This window comes from Ambystoma mexicanum, chromosome 10, assembly GCF_040938575.1.
Source record: "Ambystoma mexicanum isolate Mex_15411 chromosome 10, UKY_AmexF1_1, whole genome shotgun sequence".
NCBI classification, from domain to species: Eukaryota; Metazoa; Chordata; class Amphibia; order Caudata; family Ambystomatidae; genus Ambystoma; species Ambystoma mexicanum.
Window position 1 is genome coordinate 260,794,772 of NC_090932.1, and position 15,328 is coordinate 260,810,099.

The 15,328-nt window shown below is 40.8% G+C and overlaps 1 protein-coding gene across 2 annotated transcripts in view; it reads left to right on the plus strand.

Annotated features, from left to right (window-relative positions):
• Positions 1-15,328, plus strand: part of LOC138491338 (natural cytotoxicity triggering receptor 3-like) — a 358,708-nt gene that overhangs the window by 303,714 nt on the left and 39,666 nt on the right. For both annotated transcript variants that reach the window (XM_069617817.1, XM_069617818.1), the window contains one exon: positions 9,066-9,127. In XM_069617817.1, coding sequence (XP_069473918.1) covers positions 9,066-9,127 — 62 coding nt within the window. The remainder of the gene's footprint in view (positions 1-9,065; positions 9,128-15,328) is intronic.

The following is a 15,328-nucleotide window of genomic DNA, read 5'->3' on the forward strand; positions in this document are numbered from 1 at the left end:
CATACATCCTGAACAGAATGCCAGGGAGATGGGAAAGATCGACACAATACAACAAAGCATTCATTGTGGCACAATGAAGACTAGTCAATGGCCACTTGATGTGCTATGGTCAAATATTTCTACACTGTACACAAGCTTTTAGGCACAAGGATTTTGTCAAGTGACCGAGGACAACGAGATGGAATGTCTTGTGATGATCGTAACAGAGACACAACATCAAAATAAACATGCTATTACTGCAACTTGCGAAAAGCAAAATACATAGTGCGAAAAGGATGCTTATTCTATTGGAACGCCAGTGGTGGGCCGTTCCAATCCACAGGTTTCCTAGCTCCTGCATGAAAACATTGCTTCTTGACATCTGTTCTGAATTTGCTCTCTTTAATTTCCATTTATGCTCCTTATCAGACCCAGCTTCTGTGCTTGTCTGAAATCTGTAAGTCAGACTGGCGTTGTCTCTGCCAATAGAGCTTTCACGCTCCTTAGATTAACAAGATAGTATGGTTTACTCTATGTAGATATGTAATTTCTAAACTACTTTTAGTTAAATGTTAATGCGCCAGTCTTTTCGCTGAATTGTTCCCTCTCTCTTGCAGAACAGCAGCAGCCTTCTGTCCAATAGTAATAGCAGTTCTTAATGGCTATTATCTGGGAAATTGTGATGGCGTGAGCTGTGAACGCAGCAAAGGGCATGTTTATCAACTAAATATTTAAAAGTGAGCAGAATGCTCAATGCTTACAGAATAATGCTCGCACCATAAAGCCTTTCTTTTTTTCTAGATATGGGGCAGCATTCAGAGTCTGTTATGAACACATTGAGTAGTAAACCAACATTTGGGGCACTTGAAGCTAGAGACACAAACCTTTCCTGGAACAAGTAACCCTTGCACTGCACACCATCGTCACTTGCGCTACCAAGCATTGCAGGACATTCACAGCGGAGATGAAAATGTGAGCATTTGTAATTTACACATTCACATCTGCTTTGTGAAAACATTATACACAGTAGGTAAATGATACTGAATGTGGAGGGAAATGCAACTCCTATTTTTCTGTGTGTATGTCCAGAACAGTTATGGGGGAGTATGCAACACACACGCAGATCTTTCGAATCCTTCTATGCTTTCTTGCCGGCTTGGTTCAGCACAGCAGTGGTCTTTACGGCTGATGTATGGTACGCATTTGCAACCTTTAGTTTGTGGTACAAATATATGTTCCTTATTTTTAAAGGCAGATCCTTGTGTAGTGCCCTTTAGTACCCTGGGCCTAATGGACCCAGCCCTGGTATTGCACAGTCCTTTGAAACGTATAAAACACTGAATGGGAATGGGAGAGATTTCACAACATGTCCTGTGTAGATACAAAGGAGACAATACTTGTTAGCAATCAATGGCAAGTCCCGAACCTTCAAAGCATTCTACATGTTGCGCAATAGCCAAGTTGACTGTGCACATTTTATGGACCACTGAAGGATGAAAGGCTGAGCCGTTCGGTGACATACATGCATCAGGAAATGCCAGGTGCTTTAAAGCAAGCCAACATCACAAAGTTCCCAAATTAAAAGCACCTTCTCACCGTCCTACTCTTAACAGCACTTACCACAGAGAAGTCGATCGATCATCTAGCATGACTGGCTGCTGATCACTGACACCTCGTCTCATCCCACACGAAAGTTACACAACCGGCCTCTCTACCTCAGCAGGAAGGTCCCACCTCGTTAGGCAAGTCCATCCCAGTGGGCACCCTCCCTTAGCCAGAGATGGACCCCGGGAGAGTGGGAGGGCACCAGAGTCCGAATGTGGCACGTGCACAGCACAGCAGGCCGATGCATGTGCCGATGCAGGGGATAAACAGGAGGGCGGGGATCCGGCTGCCCGGGCTCAGTTTGCAGTGCGGGCTGTGTGTCCAAATCAGAATCAATGATCTTGTCTGTGACAGCCTCCAGGTTCCTCCCAACAGCCTGCCCTGCTGCCCTGGTCCTTCAAGGGCAGACGAGCAGTTGCAGCCTGCAGGATGTTACTTTTTTACAAAACACTGGGAGCAGGCCGGGCTGAGGCCATCCCAGCTATCTGTTTGCGACTCTCTCCTTTCTGCTCGCTATGGAAAACACTCTTCTAGTTTTATACTTTTGACACAGGGGATCACACATTACTTCTTCTTTCTCTCTCTTCCTTTGGCTTTTCTGGCTCTTTAATATCATGGTTTCAATCCTATTTTGCTAATCGTACCTACTCAGTATCCTGGGCTGGTGTTAATTCGGATTCCTTTCCTCTTCTACACGGTGTTCCATAAGGGTTTTCTTCTTTCACATCTGATATACATTTGAATATTTCTGTTTGTCTTTCTGCGATCAGAACTTGGATGTCGGACCATTTTCTCGTCCTTAATCCATCTAAGACTGAAGTTCTCTTTTTTCCCACCAATACCATCCCCCCTCCTGTTTCCCCTCCTTTGTTCTTTTTTCCCCTTCGCATCTGCCCTTTTCTCTGACTGCCGACAACCTTGGTCTTCATCTTGATACTAATCTTTCCTTTGCCATCATATATCAATTGCATCTTGTTCCTGCTGCTTTCATCTTTTTAACATCTGGAAAGTTAGACATCTTCTTACCTTCAGTGCTACTAAGCTTCTAATTTCTTCCTTAATTTTCTCTCGATAATTCTACTGTTCTGTTTTTCTTTTTGGTCTTCCCGCCTCGCATCTAGCTCTCATAAAATCTATTATCAATTCCTTATCCATCTCTTGTATTCCATACCTTTTTTGACTCCATTTCCACTTCTTTGGCCTCTCTCCAATGTCCACCTTTTCACTCTCAGCCTAAATTCAATTTTCTCTGCATCGTGTTTAAATCTCTTTATGGACTTGCTCCTATCTACCTTGCCTCCTTTGTTTCCTTCTATGTCCCCTCCCGTACTCATCATTCCCAAACCCACTTTCTTTTAACTGTTCCACACCTCCCCTGCACTTCCTCTCGTTTCAGTTCTTTTTCTCTTCTGGCTCCTCTTTACTGGAATGTTCTCCCTCTTTCCCTCTGGTCTATTCATTCTTACTCCACCTTCTGTTCTGCCCAAAAGACCGTCTTACTTCTGCTTTAATTGTACTGTGAGTTCTACTGTAATCTATATTATTTTTCTGTATCCATCTGCTTTTGATTGTACTGTAAAATTGTACTGTAAAATACTACTCCCAGTATTTCGACACATCTATTTTAGGGTAAACATAATATGCAACTGCAAAAACCCACCTCAATAAAACAGGTGAAAGTCCATGTTAGAATGACATACCCAGCCCAGAATTTCCAACCCATGTTTTCATACTCCCTAAACAAATTCACCTGTTGCACAACCATTATGATAGAACCCTGGGCTCCCAGAGTGCTCACTCATGTGCGGAACTAACGGTGCATTCGTTTCACAATAAACCACTGGAGTTTTAAATTAGGAGTCCTTAACTTATCTAGTCGTGCATGTGGGGCCTTCGAGAGGAGGTGATCCGCAAGTGTGGTGTCACACCCTTTGTGACAGTTCCCAGCCGTAGCTCCACATGTTAAAGTAATTCACACTAGTCTTCTCAAATCTTTAGATGGTTAAGCAAAACCATATTTATGAATTTGCCTGCAAGACAAACTGACAGCACCCTAGCCATTAACCTGTTCGCTCCTGAGTAACCTGGTCTGCCCTCCAGATCCATCATTTTTAGAACATTCTAGCCTTATGACTGTTGAACATATCAGAACCCTCACACCAGGCTTTCCAGCACCCTCTTCATACCTCCCGTCAAAACAAAGGAAACTATTAATTGCGATACATAGTCCGTCAACAGTGTTGAAGTGGAACTATACCACCTGATGAGGTCCTTCCCGTCCCCCTCAGGGGAGGGGCATGGGGCCTTAACCTGCATGTGGACTTCCATTTTCAATAAAAGTTTCATTGTCTTAACCAGCTTGTGCCGGCGGGATCCATTGGCCTCAGTTCAACTGCCCAGTTCCAGTGCTCCTAGATGCATAGAAAGCTCATAGTTAGTGGTTGTGGCACACAGGCACAGTTCAGTTCATGGTTAGTTAACGGCAAACAATTTTTACACAGAGCAGTAAGGGACAGGGGGTTTCACCCAACCAATGTCTGCTAGAGAGTAAAGAGAAATACTAAACCCTAAGGACACAGCGGGAGATTACCAGGGGAACGATATATATATTTTCCTGAAATGAAATCTCCAGACTGCTCTTGTGATTCTTTTGCTCCACAATTGATTTATTTATTAACTTAACTAGATCTGCACTCTTTCATGAATGTTTCATTACTGTAAACCCATCTGTTACATAATCCTCCCTAAATTCTTCTTAGTGATGGCCATACAACATTTGAGATGTATGAAATTCGATGAAGCAACGCCCTTCGTCTATTGCAGATGCAAAACGTGTCTTTCAATGATCGATCGCCTGGTAGATACACCCACTGTCACATGTATCATCCTATGGTTGTGATGTAGAACTGGCAGAGAACTCATCTGCACATGGGAACGTGTTGCAACATGGGTGTGGTTGTGTAGCGACATTTGAAAATTCAACAAGTCGGTGTCTAGAAGGATGCCTTTCTGACATCAGTCCTAGTCTGTTTGGCGTGTAAACTAGGGTCCTTAGTGAAAGATCGCAAGACAGATGGATATATTTTCCATTTGATCTAAAAGGGAAAGGTGACAGAGGGTCATTCACCCCAAATGGTTTTTGCGCAAAAGGGGACAGACTCTGTTTGCATTTTCCGGCAAAAATGTCACTTCCATGCAGTACTCACCATTTCAGCGACATAGTCAGAAGAAACGTGTAAAATCTTATGGTTACAGGTCAGCAGGTTCTTTTCATCTCTGCTTCAGAAAGAGTGTAATTTACAGTATCGAGAGGCATTCACAACAGATTCTTATGGAATATGTCTACTTTTATAATGAGCTTTAACAATAAAACACTTTTGGCTTAGATGAGTATGAATGTGTAATAATTAGGAACAGATTTACAGGAGCCCCCACATTTAAGGAGAAATAATGTGACATTTACAAATTCTACAAGAGAAACAGGCTAGTTGAGAACAATTTTTTATACAGCCATACTGGGATCAGAAGACCCAATGAGGGAGAAGAAAAATAAAATGTGTCTGAGAATAGCGTGGAAAAGGAATAAACCCCAAGGTAAAAAGGATTTTCCTAGTCAGCCTGATACTAGAAAGAATGGATGGGAGTCACAATTGAGGAACAACCACAAGTTCCACATGGGCATGTGTTGTGTTTCTTCCATTCTTTTGTAGAAAGACTCCCGGGAGTTTAGTTTAGTTTAGTTTAGTTTATTATTTATAATGCGCACCAGACCCAGGAGCATCAGGGCGCACCAGAAAGGATATGTTAAACTTAGTTACATGGCCAACAGGCCTACATATAAAATAACACATCAGTATATACAGAGTAAATTACATAATCACACGAGAATGCACTGAGATGACATGGGTACATGCAGTACAGGACAAAATAGGCAGTGGCATATCAATATATACAATGTAGGTTACATGGTTAGGTGGCATAGAATAAGGTAGATGCAGTACATTAGGAGAGGTGTCCAAGTGACTGGTGCAAAGTAGGTGAATCCATAGGCAAAGGAAAGGAAGCAGAGCGTTGGGAGGGTGTTGGTCTGAGTTTATTTGTCATTTTCTTTTAGCCAGTTGGTCATAATCTGTCTGAATATGGCATAAGGCTGGGGGGCTCTAATACCTTGTGAGTGAGTGACAGTTAAAGATTGAAGAAAGTGTCTTAGAAAGTGGCAGCAGCATAGAATGAAAAAGAAGGGACATTAGTGAATGGTCCCAAGTAAGTTAGTTTACTCAATGTCCTTTGTGAGTTCGAGTGTGATAAATGATTATTGTTTTAAGCGTACAAAAGTCTGACTGTTGTATATGGTTTTGTTTGTAGGAGCTGTGATCCAAAAGAGAAAAGGAGGGTTGTTGGATCTCTGTTCAAAAGGGTTGTGCTTGATACACGAAGTAGCGGCTTTTAATTTGTAACAGTCCTGATGAAGGCCTTACTAGAAAGTCTTAGCAGCGCTCAGTGTTCAATGAGATCACCCCTAACTGAGAGGCCGAAACACACGTTTCACAAGTGTCAACATGCCTTTTGTTTGAATTACATTGCACTATCAATTAGAAAAGGTCTGAGATGAGAAAGACCAGGGCTAGGGAGCTTTCTGCCCCCTGTTTGGTTTTAGAAAAACAAGTTTGGCAAAATAAATTGTGGATGAGTTTGAACAATAGAAGAATGGCCAAGCCAATGCATTATTCTGGAAAAAAATGTTGAGACCAGTGCTTTGTGTCTTGAAGTTTAATTAATGTGCCAAGAAATAAGTAAAGTGAATCTAAGGAATGATGGCACACTTTACTAACCCCACCACTAAAGCATTAATGCAAGTATTGATTGTAGACTGCATTATGCGTGTATACACCAGTTTCAGTTTTTGGGAATGGTAAAAATTGTATGGAAGATAGATGTTTTTGTATATTTTTGATACTTGAATAACATTTATTTTTTTAATACGACAGGCTGAATTGTGCTCCAAACAAACAGATGAGTTTAGAGGTATGAGAATGGTTGAGAATGGAACAGAGGGCAAGCATTTTTGAGAAACTAGTGTCTCTTGTAGGAACTTTATTTGTGCATGTTATCTACATCTGGTAGAAAAGAGACATTTAACCGGTCCCCGTCTGTAATGATGATACTTTTATCAGGTGGCACAAAATTCTATTGGAATCAATTCATTTACTGCCAAGATGAAAACCTCATGCTGCCAGTAAACCTGGAAGATTTGGCAAGTGAATTGGAAAAACAGGTGAGCTGTTATGTCCGTTATCCTCCCAAGACCACCTGCCAAATCGAGGAAAATACTGAGGATCCAGCAAAGTGGCGGTACAAGTTTATTCCCACTTTTACCAGAACCTTTTTGGATCTGCAGGGCTTTCAAAGTCTCACTTGAGAAAAGAGGTGTGAAATAAAAAAGTTCTCTCGTGACGTTAGATGACAATATTCTGAGATTCCGTTTTCATACAATTGACATAATAGCATATAGGGCCTTAATGCAGAAAACCTTTGCAGTGCAAAGATGTTTTGGGTGTGGGTTCATTACAAAACTCCAGTGCTGTTTCAACAACGTCGCCAAACAGATAGCGTATTTGTGCTTAGCTACCGGCATGTTTTGGAAAAAAGCAATCGGTCCGCGCAGAAATATTGAGATTTTAGCAGATTTTTCGTTAATCCACAGGTTGCAAGGGAGGTATTCTTTCATATGACCCATATACACACTATTTGTTCTTGTAACATCGACAATTCAAACACACATAACACATCTTCACATCACCAGTAACACTACTCTTGAATGCAGTAGCCACCTTCCCCTGACCAGAAGATCCGCAGGCAGAGAACTCATTCATGTGGCATTGTAAAAGAACATGGAAAGATATTTCCTAGGTGGGATGTTAAGGGAAATAGCTCAGGAAAGATTAAGAAAATATACGGCCTGGAAGAAAAAAAACAGATGGTCAGTCAGTATATATAGGGATAACAAAAGAGAATGGTGGAAAAATAGGGAGCACAAATTGGGAAAAGAAAATTAAAAGAACATATACAGAAAAGATATTGAGGTAGTATGCAAACAATTCAAATTACGAAATATGATAGAGATGATAGACAATATCAATGGAAATGTAAAGAAAATGCAAAGAGGGTAAATAGGGTGCAAAACTGATCTAATGAAATTTGAGACAGGTTTAAAGAAAATTCCAGGGAAATGAAAGAGCAAAGGTACATGGAACAAATATAAAAGTGTGATATGAGCTTAAAAAAAGACAATGGGCCTGATTATGAGGTCAGCGGTAACCTGCCGGTGCTACCGGGGGGTTGCTTCTGACCTCGAAACACTGAATCTGACGTCTGACTTCTGGGTGCCACTGGGGCATTATAAGTCCCGGCGGAGCGGGAAGTCAGGTGGGGGATTCGGTAAGTCCCCATTCCCGTGGAGTACAATGGGGACTCGGAAGCACTGGCACCGTTAGTAACGGTGCTAGTGCTTCTATGACAACTCTGCCTACCGTGGCCATTGCGCCCGGCAGGGTCAGACCTACCGGGTGCAGCAGCCCCGGCAGGCAGGCTTGTAGTGTGGCGGTCCGGAAACAAGGGTACCAGTAAGGTTACTGGCACCCTTGTTTCCAGACCGCCACACTCATAATGAGGCCCAATAAAAATGTTTAAACTCTTGAGTTGCTCTAGAACCTTCCACCCATGATCCTATTTCCATCCCTCTAAAATGTAATTTCAATAAGACAAGCTGAATGGAAATATATGCTTTATGATCAGTACTCAATAGTTTGCGTAAAAGAAATTCAGAATCAATGCCTTTATTTTAAAAGCAAAGATAGCATAGAAAAGATAGCTTAGATAGCATATGTGTGATTGGCACTGGCACGTTTGCCACAGAAGAAACTTGGTGATTAGTGTTTTCTTTTCACATCAATCTGCCATTTAACATCACAAGTCTTATGTAATAGTACCCATGGGCACACATACTTTTCTTGTAAACTTGGCAATTAAAACGCAAATACAATTCAAAAACATAAAAAGTCGAGCTAATTTGCTGAAGGCAATTACAGGTCAGATGAAAATAGTCAATGTAAATAAAAAAAAAGAAACACTGGAAAAACAAACAAGAATAATATCAATAATCAAAAAAGAAAAAAAGTGAAACATTTACTCAGAAAACCCCTGAAACACTACCCTCCTATTTCCATCTCACTAAAATCTAATTAGAATAACTGAATCTTAATGAAAATATATGTATCATAATCTCTATTTCAAGGTCACTTTCATTGAACAAGGTCATATAATATGTTTTTCAATGATCTTAAGCAATAGTTACCATAAATTAGATATGCCAGGCCTAATGCTGCATGTTTGAAGACAATCAGAATATACATTCCACTGTATTTAATTTTGACATTTTTTATGACGGTTGATATTTGTTTTCATTTTTTCCCACTTCTTAGGCGGGAATAAAGGAAGATCGCAAAAGCAACTTGAAATGCACACTGTATCCCAAATAAAAAATGTGAGTTAAAAGAAATTGTGAATAATGCCAGATGAATAGCTAATCATCCTGTTGAAATGACATGTACTTTATTTTGTTTTGGAAATCATTGTTCAGACAGTGTTTGAAACTATTCATAATGCTTTTCCAGGATCATATGATTTAGAAGGCATGTTACACTTGTTATTTACCCATCTGCCAGTTCTCACAATGCTGTGGAACTGTAGTCCAATAGGGTAAATGGATACAATCAGAATGGTCTCCGCTGTCATTACATAAGTGATAGATGAACTGTTAACTTATATGTTAATGAATACTCTATTTTTGGATTTGTCTCATGTGGTTGATGCTGAAGGTATCACCCAAAGGGTGTCAAAGCCATAACTGACAGATATGGAATGAGGCATGCATTGGGTAGTGCACACATGTTTTTTCTATGTGCTGATCCATGGCATGCAAAGGCCCCTTCATGCTACTTTCAAACGTACCTAAAACACTTTGAGGCAAATCTTTTTCCAAACCAGTGAGAATAGTTGAGACTGAGACTGTACTCTAGGGAGTTACCTGATTACATGGATTTTCCCACAGCTGCCTCATTCTGAAAAAAGATGTTCTACATTGAGTGGGAACCTCACAATTGACAGAGTGTTGCTGTGCGCTTTCTAGCTACGTGTGGGAAACCTAAAGCCTGTCTGTGGAGATCAGTATTCTGATCCTTGTGCACAGGCTGGATTCCCTCAGATGGTGCATGTTTTTTACACCTTCAAAAAACAGATGCAGGCCGTACGAATTAATTATAATAACAACAGCCATGATTTTTTTATAAAGCTGTCATTACAGAATTCCATTGTACATGTCCTAATGCGTGGCAAAGATCCATTTGGTTTGACTGTAAGAAGAGGTGACAGGAGGTAGAACTTGAACACCAACCAAATTCCCTGGTGTGATACCGCTTTATGCAGGGAATCACAAGAACCTGGCTTGAACATCATTACCCACAGAAGTGGTGTGCTGTCCAAACTAGATACCCCTTGTGATGAGGATGATGGTCCAAGGAGTTCAGTACTAAATAAACGTGAGAACAGTTCTAGCCACAGTTTATCAGTTGATAGAAATATGTCAATGAACGCCCATACTGCTGGGTATGCTACTATATCTTGCATGCACCAAAAGCGGCTGCCAGGCTCCGGGTAGAATGTCTCCAAACAAGTGAATGCAACACAAGCCATGCTTGTTCTTAAGCTAGAGAAGTCACCCACTGTGTCTGTAGACTAAGCAAGGTAGTGGATTCCTTCAAACCCTTGTGACCAATATAAAAAAAGCAAACACGAAATAAGCCAGCCAGGTGGAAATAGTTTGGTGACAGACCTATCTTTGACAAGACAGGTTGAGAAACCCCAATATTACACAGAGGACGAGGAGCCATAAAAACCCAGACTCAATAACAGAAGTAGACAAAATTATAGTAAAGAAATTGCTTTATTAACATCCAAAATAAAGCGGGGACAGCAGAAAAGCATAAAGATCTTGTGGCTCTGAATAAGCTCATCAGAAAAAACAAGTGTTAAGGGTAACTTTCATCACCTCTGACATCTACTGTATAAAAACCTATGAGGTGAGGGGATTGGTTGGTAGAGATATCTAAATAAACACTGTATTGGGGCTACATTTATGATTGGTTAATACTTATCTACTGGCCCCTCCTGCGCCCACCTCTAAATTGATAATAGTAAAAATTCATCATCTCTATAATAAGTAATTGGTTGGTTTAATATGTACTGGGTGGCCTAGCGTTATGGATATCAATTGGTTGGCACTATACTGATCAACCTTGAGCAACTGACAGGTTGTGAAGACATGAGCGAGACAGTAGTAGGGGTACACCACGTTTGGAAATGTTTTCCCCTGCATTTATTGGTATTTTAGCTAATATTAGTGTGAGTTATTGTTTTCTCAACCAGTGCAGACTCTCTTGATGCATTCCTTATGGCGTCTTTGGGCTCATAATTACTCTGCACCTGGCTTAAAATGGTCGGTTGTCCTTTTCCAGGTTTTAATTAAATGGTTAGTATTCTTCTGAAGTCTTGGGAATCGATATCTCATGCCTTTTATGCATGGCTCTGACCCTCCCTAATTTCTGAGTAACTATGGCTTAAGCAGGAGCTACTGTCTGAGCTCTGCAAAAATCTGCATTTTGTTATTTCAGCATTTTGAATTCTCGTGAAACCTTGAGGCCTTTCATTTACTTAGAAGCGTAATGCAGCTTCCATTTTGGAAAAGATGGCTGCCCATTACTGCTGCGTTTTTATGTTAATAAGCTACACTCACATGTTGTTTGTGTTGCATTTGGCATATATATATTGCTTATGTTAGTATTCTTGATGTATAAATGCACATTTGTCCTAATGCATTGTCTTCATGTTGAATGCACATGTGCTTTGTGTCTAGAGGATGCATATGTGTTGTTTCAATGTTGTTTCAATGTGACTTTGTTTATTTTCTCAATCTGTAGTTTACATCGTGTTCTTATTCTGCTGTACCTGTCTGGAATATGGGTGGCATGGCTGCCTTAGTGAGTAACGTTTCTCACCGGTGCGATATTGACTCAGGGGTGGGGTTGTAGCTATGCATACCGTATTCATCTTTCCTCAACATTCCCCCCTCTGGTCGAGTCCTAAACCATACCCTTCTTTATGCCCTCCCCCGCAAAGTGCTTCTTGGGTATCCATACTTTGGTCTCCCCCCCTCAGGGTGCCTATATGTCTGACATATTCATCCATGCAGGTCATACAGCAGCATTCCCCATTGGAATCACAATATACCAGTGCTCAGTGTAAATGTGCAGGTCCTGAGGAGAAGTAACCATTGATCCTGGAGTGGTGCAGTGCTTCCCATTGCCTTGGCACGAGGCAAGTCATTCATTTGCTTATATTAATGTATGTGAGCATTCCTCTTTATTACTATTTCAATTCCATCTGCTACTTTGGCAGCCTTTTTGCCACTGTTTATTGCTATTTTTAGAACACAGAAATCTAATAGTATGAACTATTGCTATTAATATTTTGAATGTATTAGCCAGCCAGGTAAGCATCCATGAGAACAGATAGCTGAACCACTCATCATTTTCAGGCTCATCCACCTCCTCCAGCATATTTGTGTGTAATTCCTTTAAGGTGGCAATGACCTCTGTGAGGGTTCCATTTTCCCCATTGTGGAAGGGTATGGACATGCAACAAGATGGCCCAATAGTTGCACACACGCCACTCTCCATGGCCATTATGAAATAAAGGACATACCTATTCTGTAGAGTCATGAGCCATTACTCTCTTAGATCCTCCTCCGGCCTTAAAATATTGTTTACTCCCATCTGGTTATTTGCAACCATTTGGTATTCGCGTTGGCCTGAAACAAAGCAAAGAAAGACATAAAAAATGCTTTTGCCTTATTGAACAATTTGTATTCATCTGGTATGTCATCAAAGACCACTGGTGATTTCGCTGAGAAATAGTTTTCTCTTTTACTGCGTTTAAGGGAGAGGGACCTTTTGTTTCTCAAGTGTGTTTTAATTTGGGGGAAGTCGCCAATTTGAACTTAACTCTGGGATACTACTGGAGTGATGTACTTCTTACCACTATGGAGAACACTCCACCCCAATTTGGAGGCAGCTTCATACAGTCTCTTGATCCACAGGCCCAATGTTGGAACATTAATCCCGCCGTGCCTACCTTTATTGTTAGCACGTGCCACATTTAGATAGAATTGTGAATGTTAGAGAATGCCACACTTAGATAGAATTGTGAATGTTAGCAATTACCAATTAATTAGATGAAATTGTGAACATTAGCCTGCGCCGGACCCACACAGAATTGTGAATGGTAGCAAGTACAACATTTAGTTAGAATAGTGAACATTAACCTGCATCGCATCTAGATAGAATTGTGCATATTAGAGAATGCCACGCATAGATAGAATTGTGAACACTGGCCTGTGCCGCATCTAGACAGGATTGTGAATGTCGGCCAGTGCCAAATCTAGACAGAATTGTGAATGCCAGCCATTGCCACATCTAGACTACATTGGGAATATTACCAACGCCACATTTGGATGGAACTGTGAATGCTGGCTTGCTTCGCATCTAGACAGGATTTGAATGTGGGCCTGTGCCACATGTGGATATAATTGTGAATATTGGCATGCATCGTATGTGGACAGGATTGTGGGCCAGATCTACATAGAAATGCTGCGATATTCACTCACCACATCTAGACAGAACATGGAAATTTAACACATATCACTTCTATATAGCGAGGCCAATAACCAACCCACTAACAACTTCAGACCTCTACATAAACCTCTCAAACTCTAACCAAACACAACCACAACCCTAAAGCTCAACAAACCGCACAAACTTCACTACTGTACAACAACAAAACAAACCACACATAACTTGGCACAATAGCACACAATGGCTACCGACTGGAAAGCACCCCCAAGCTCAGCGAACGGTGTTAACCGAACTGAAGCTGCCAACAGCACATCACTGCTCTCTTGCACTTTTCCCGCTCATCCCCACTAACTCAAACCCCACACCTCTTCCTTTTTAGATCCACCAGAGTGCCAGGGGACCACTCTGATGGTGATAGTGCGTGGTACAAATATCCTTTAACATTAACATAAACATTAATTCCATGTAAGTCTTTTGTTTTTTTGCTTCCTTTATTTTCCCCTACTTTTACTGCACCTGTATTTCTTATGCATAAAGAGGCATTCAAGGGGAGTTTTATATTGTTATAAGAAGCATGTGTTACTCTTCTACGTACTGTTAAGTGTCTTGCTTTGTTTCATGCCAATGTAGTTGCAAGGATGTTTACTTAGTTGTCTGCATATCTATATGGAAATCAATGTCTCTACTCTTCTTGCTGCTGATTGTTTCTCTTTATGGACCTTATCTGGACTCGCTTCACCTTCACGTTCTGGGTTGGCACGCAGGGGGGTCCATGTTTTTTTCAGTTTTGACATCACCGAGGTGTAGCTAGGCACGCCTTCCTTGGAGCTTCACTGCTGTCGGTGGGCCTGTGCCGTTCTTTACCCAAGTTAACATTCTAGTGTCTGTAGTCCATACTTTTATGCATTCTTCATTTACCTTGTGGTCAACCACTCGTAGTTGCTCTATGAGTACCTCTGCCTTACAACCAATCAGTACATTGGTCCAGCCTTCTGGGGTAAATATCTGCCCTTCTATTTGTAACTAGCCCCTTTCCCAACATCTAGCTATTTCTCTTCCTCGTTTATCAACATAATTTAAAAATGTGTGGTCTTCTTTCATAATTTCTCCTCTTCTCGGTCCTGATAATGTATAATGTATTACCTTGTGTTGTGTTTTATCATGTCCCATCATTGACACCTCTTTCCGCAGGGAACCTTCTTTTATTATCCATTGCATGAAGGCGTTTCTACCCTGAAATTGCTCTCTTTTCATACATATTGCAAGATGTGTCAGGCAGTGTGCTGTGCCTGCTGGTACTTCTGTCGCTATAAACACTCTGGAAGCGCTCATGGTGTAGTTGGCAAGAGAACACACATAACAGCTCTCTTAAGACGTCTCTCTCCCTACTCTGCTCATGTGCTGACACCACAAATTATTAGTGAGCAACACCAGCAATATAGATGTCCACACTCCAACGTCATCTAACATACTTCATTTAATTCCCTTAATCTGTGTAGATACTTCAGGAAATGGTTGTGTTACATTTCATCGGTCATTGTTTCATTCCTGTATACTGGTTGGGTTACATTATAATCGACCAACTCTCTCAATGCCATAAGAATAATAAAATAAGTGCTACAAAATGTAAAGAAATTATGCTATAAGCATGATTGCTAGAGTGTCTACCTTTTGAAAATAATTAGAGGTGCTATTTCTTCTAAGTACTAGAAGTGAATATTTAACAGTATTGAAAAATCCCATTATTTACCAAAGGAAAGTTCTTTTCAGTTTCTTCAAGCAATATATATTCACAGAAAGAATTGTGTCAATATTGAAAGAAAACCTCTTTCAAAGACAAAACATGCTTTTAAGTTAAATAATAACGCAACAAGGCTAATATTCCAAACTCCTAAAAAGGGGTAAATATTCATCAAATAAGATAAGGCTATGGGCCTCATTACAAGTGTGCCGGTCTGGAAACAATGTGCCCGTAATTCTGATTACCAGCAATCTTT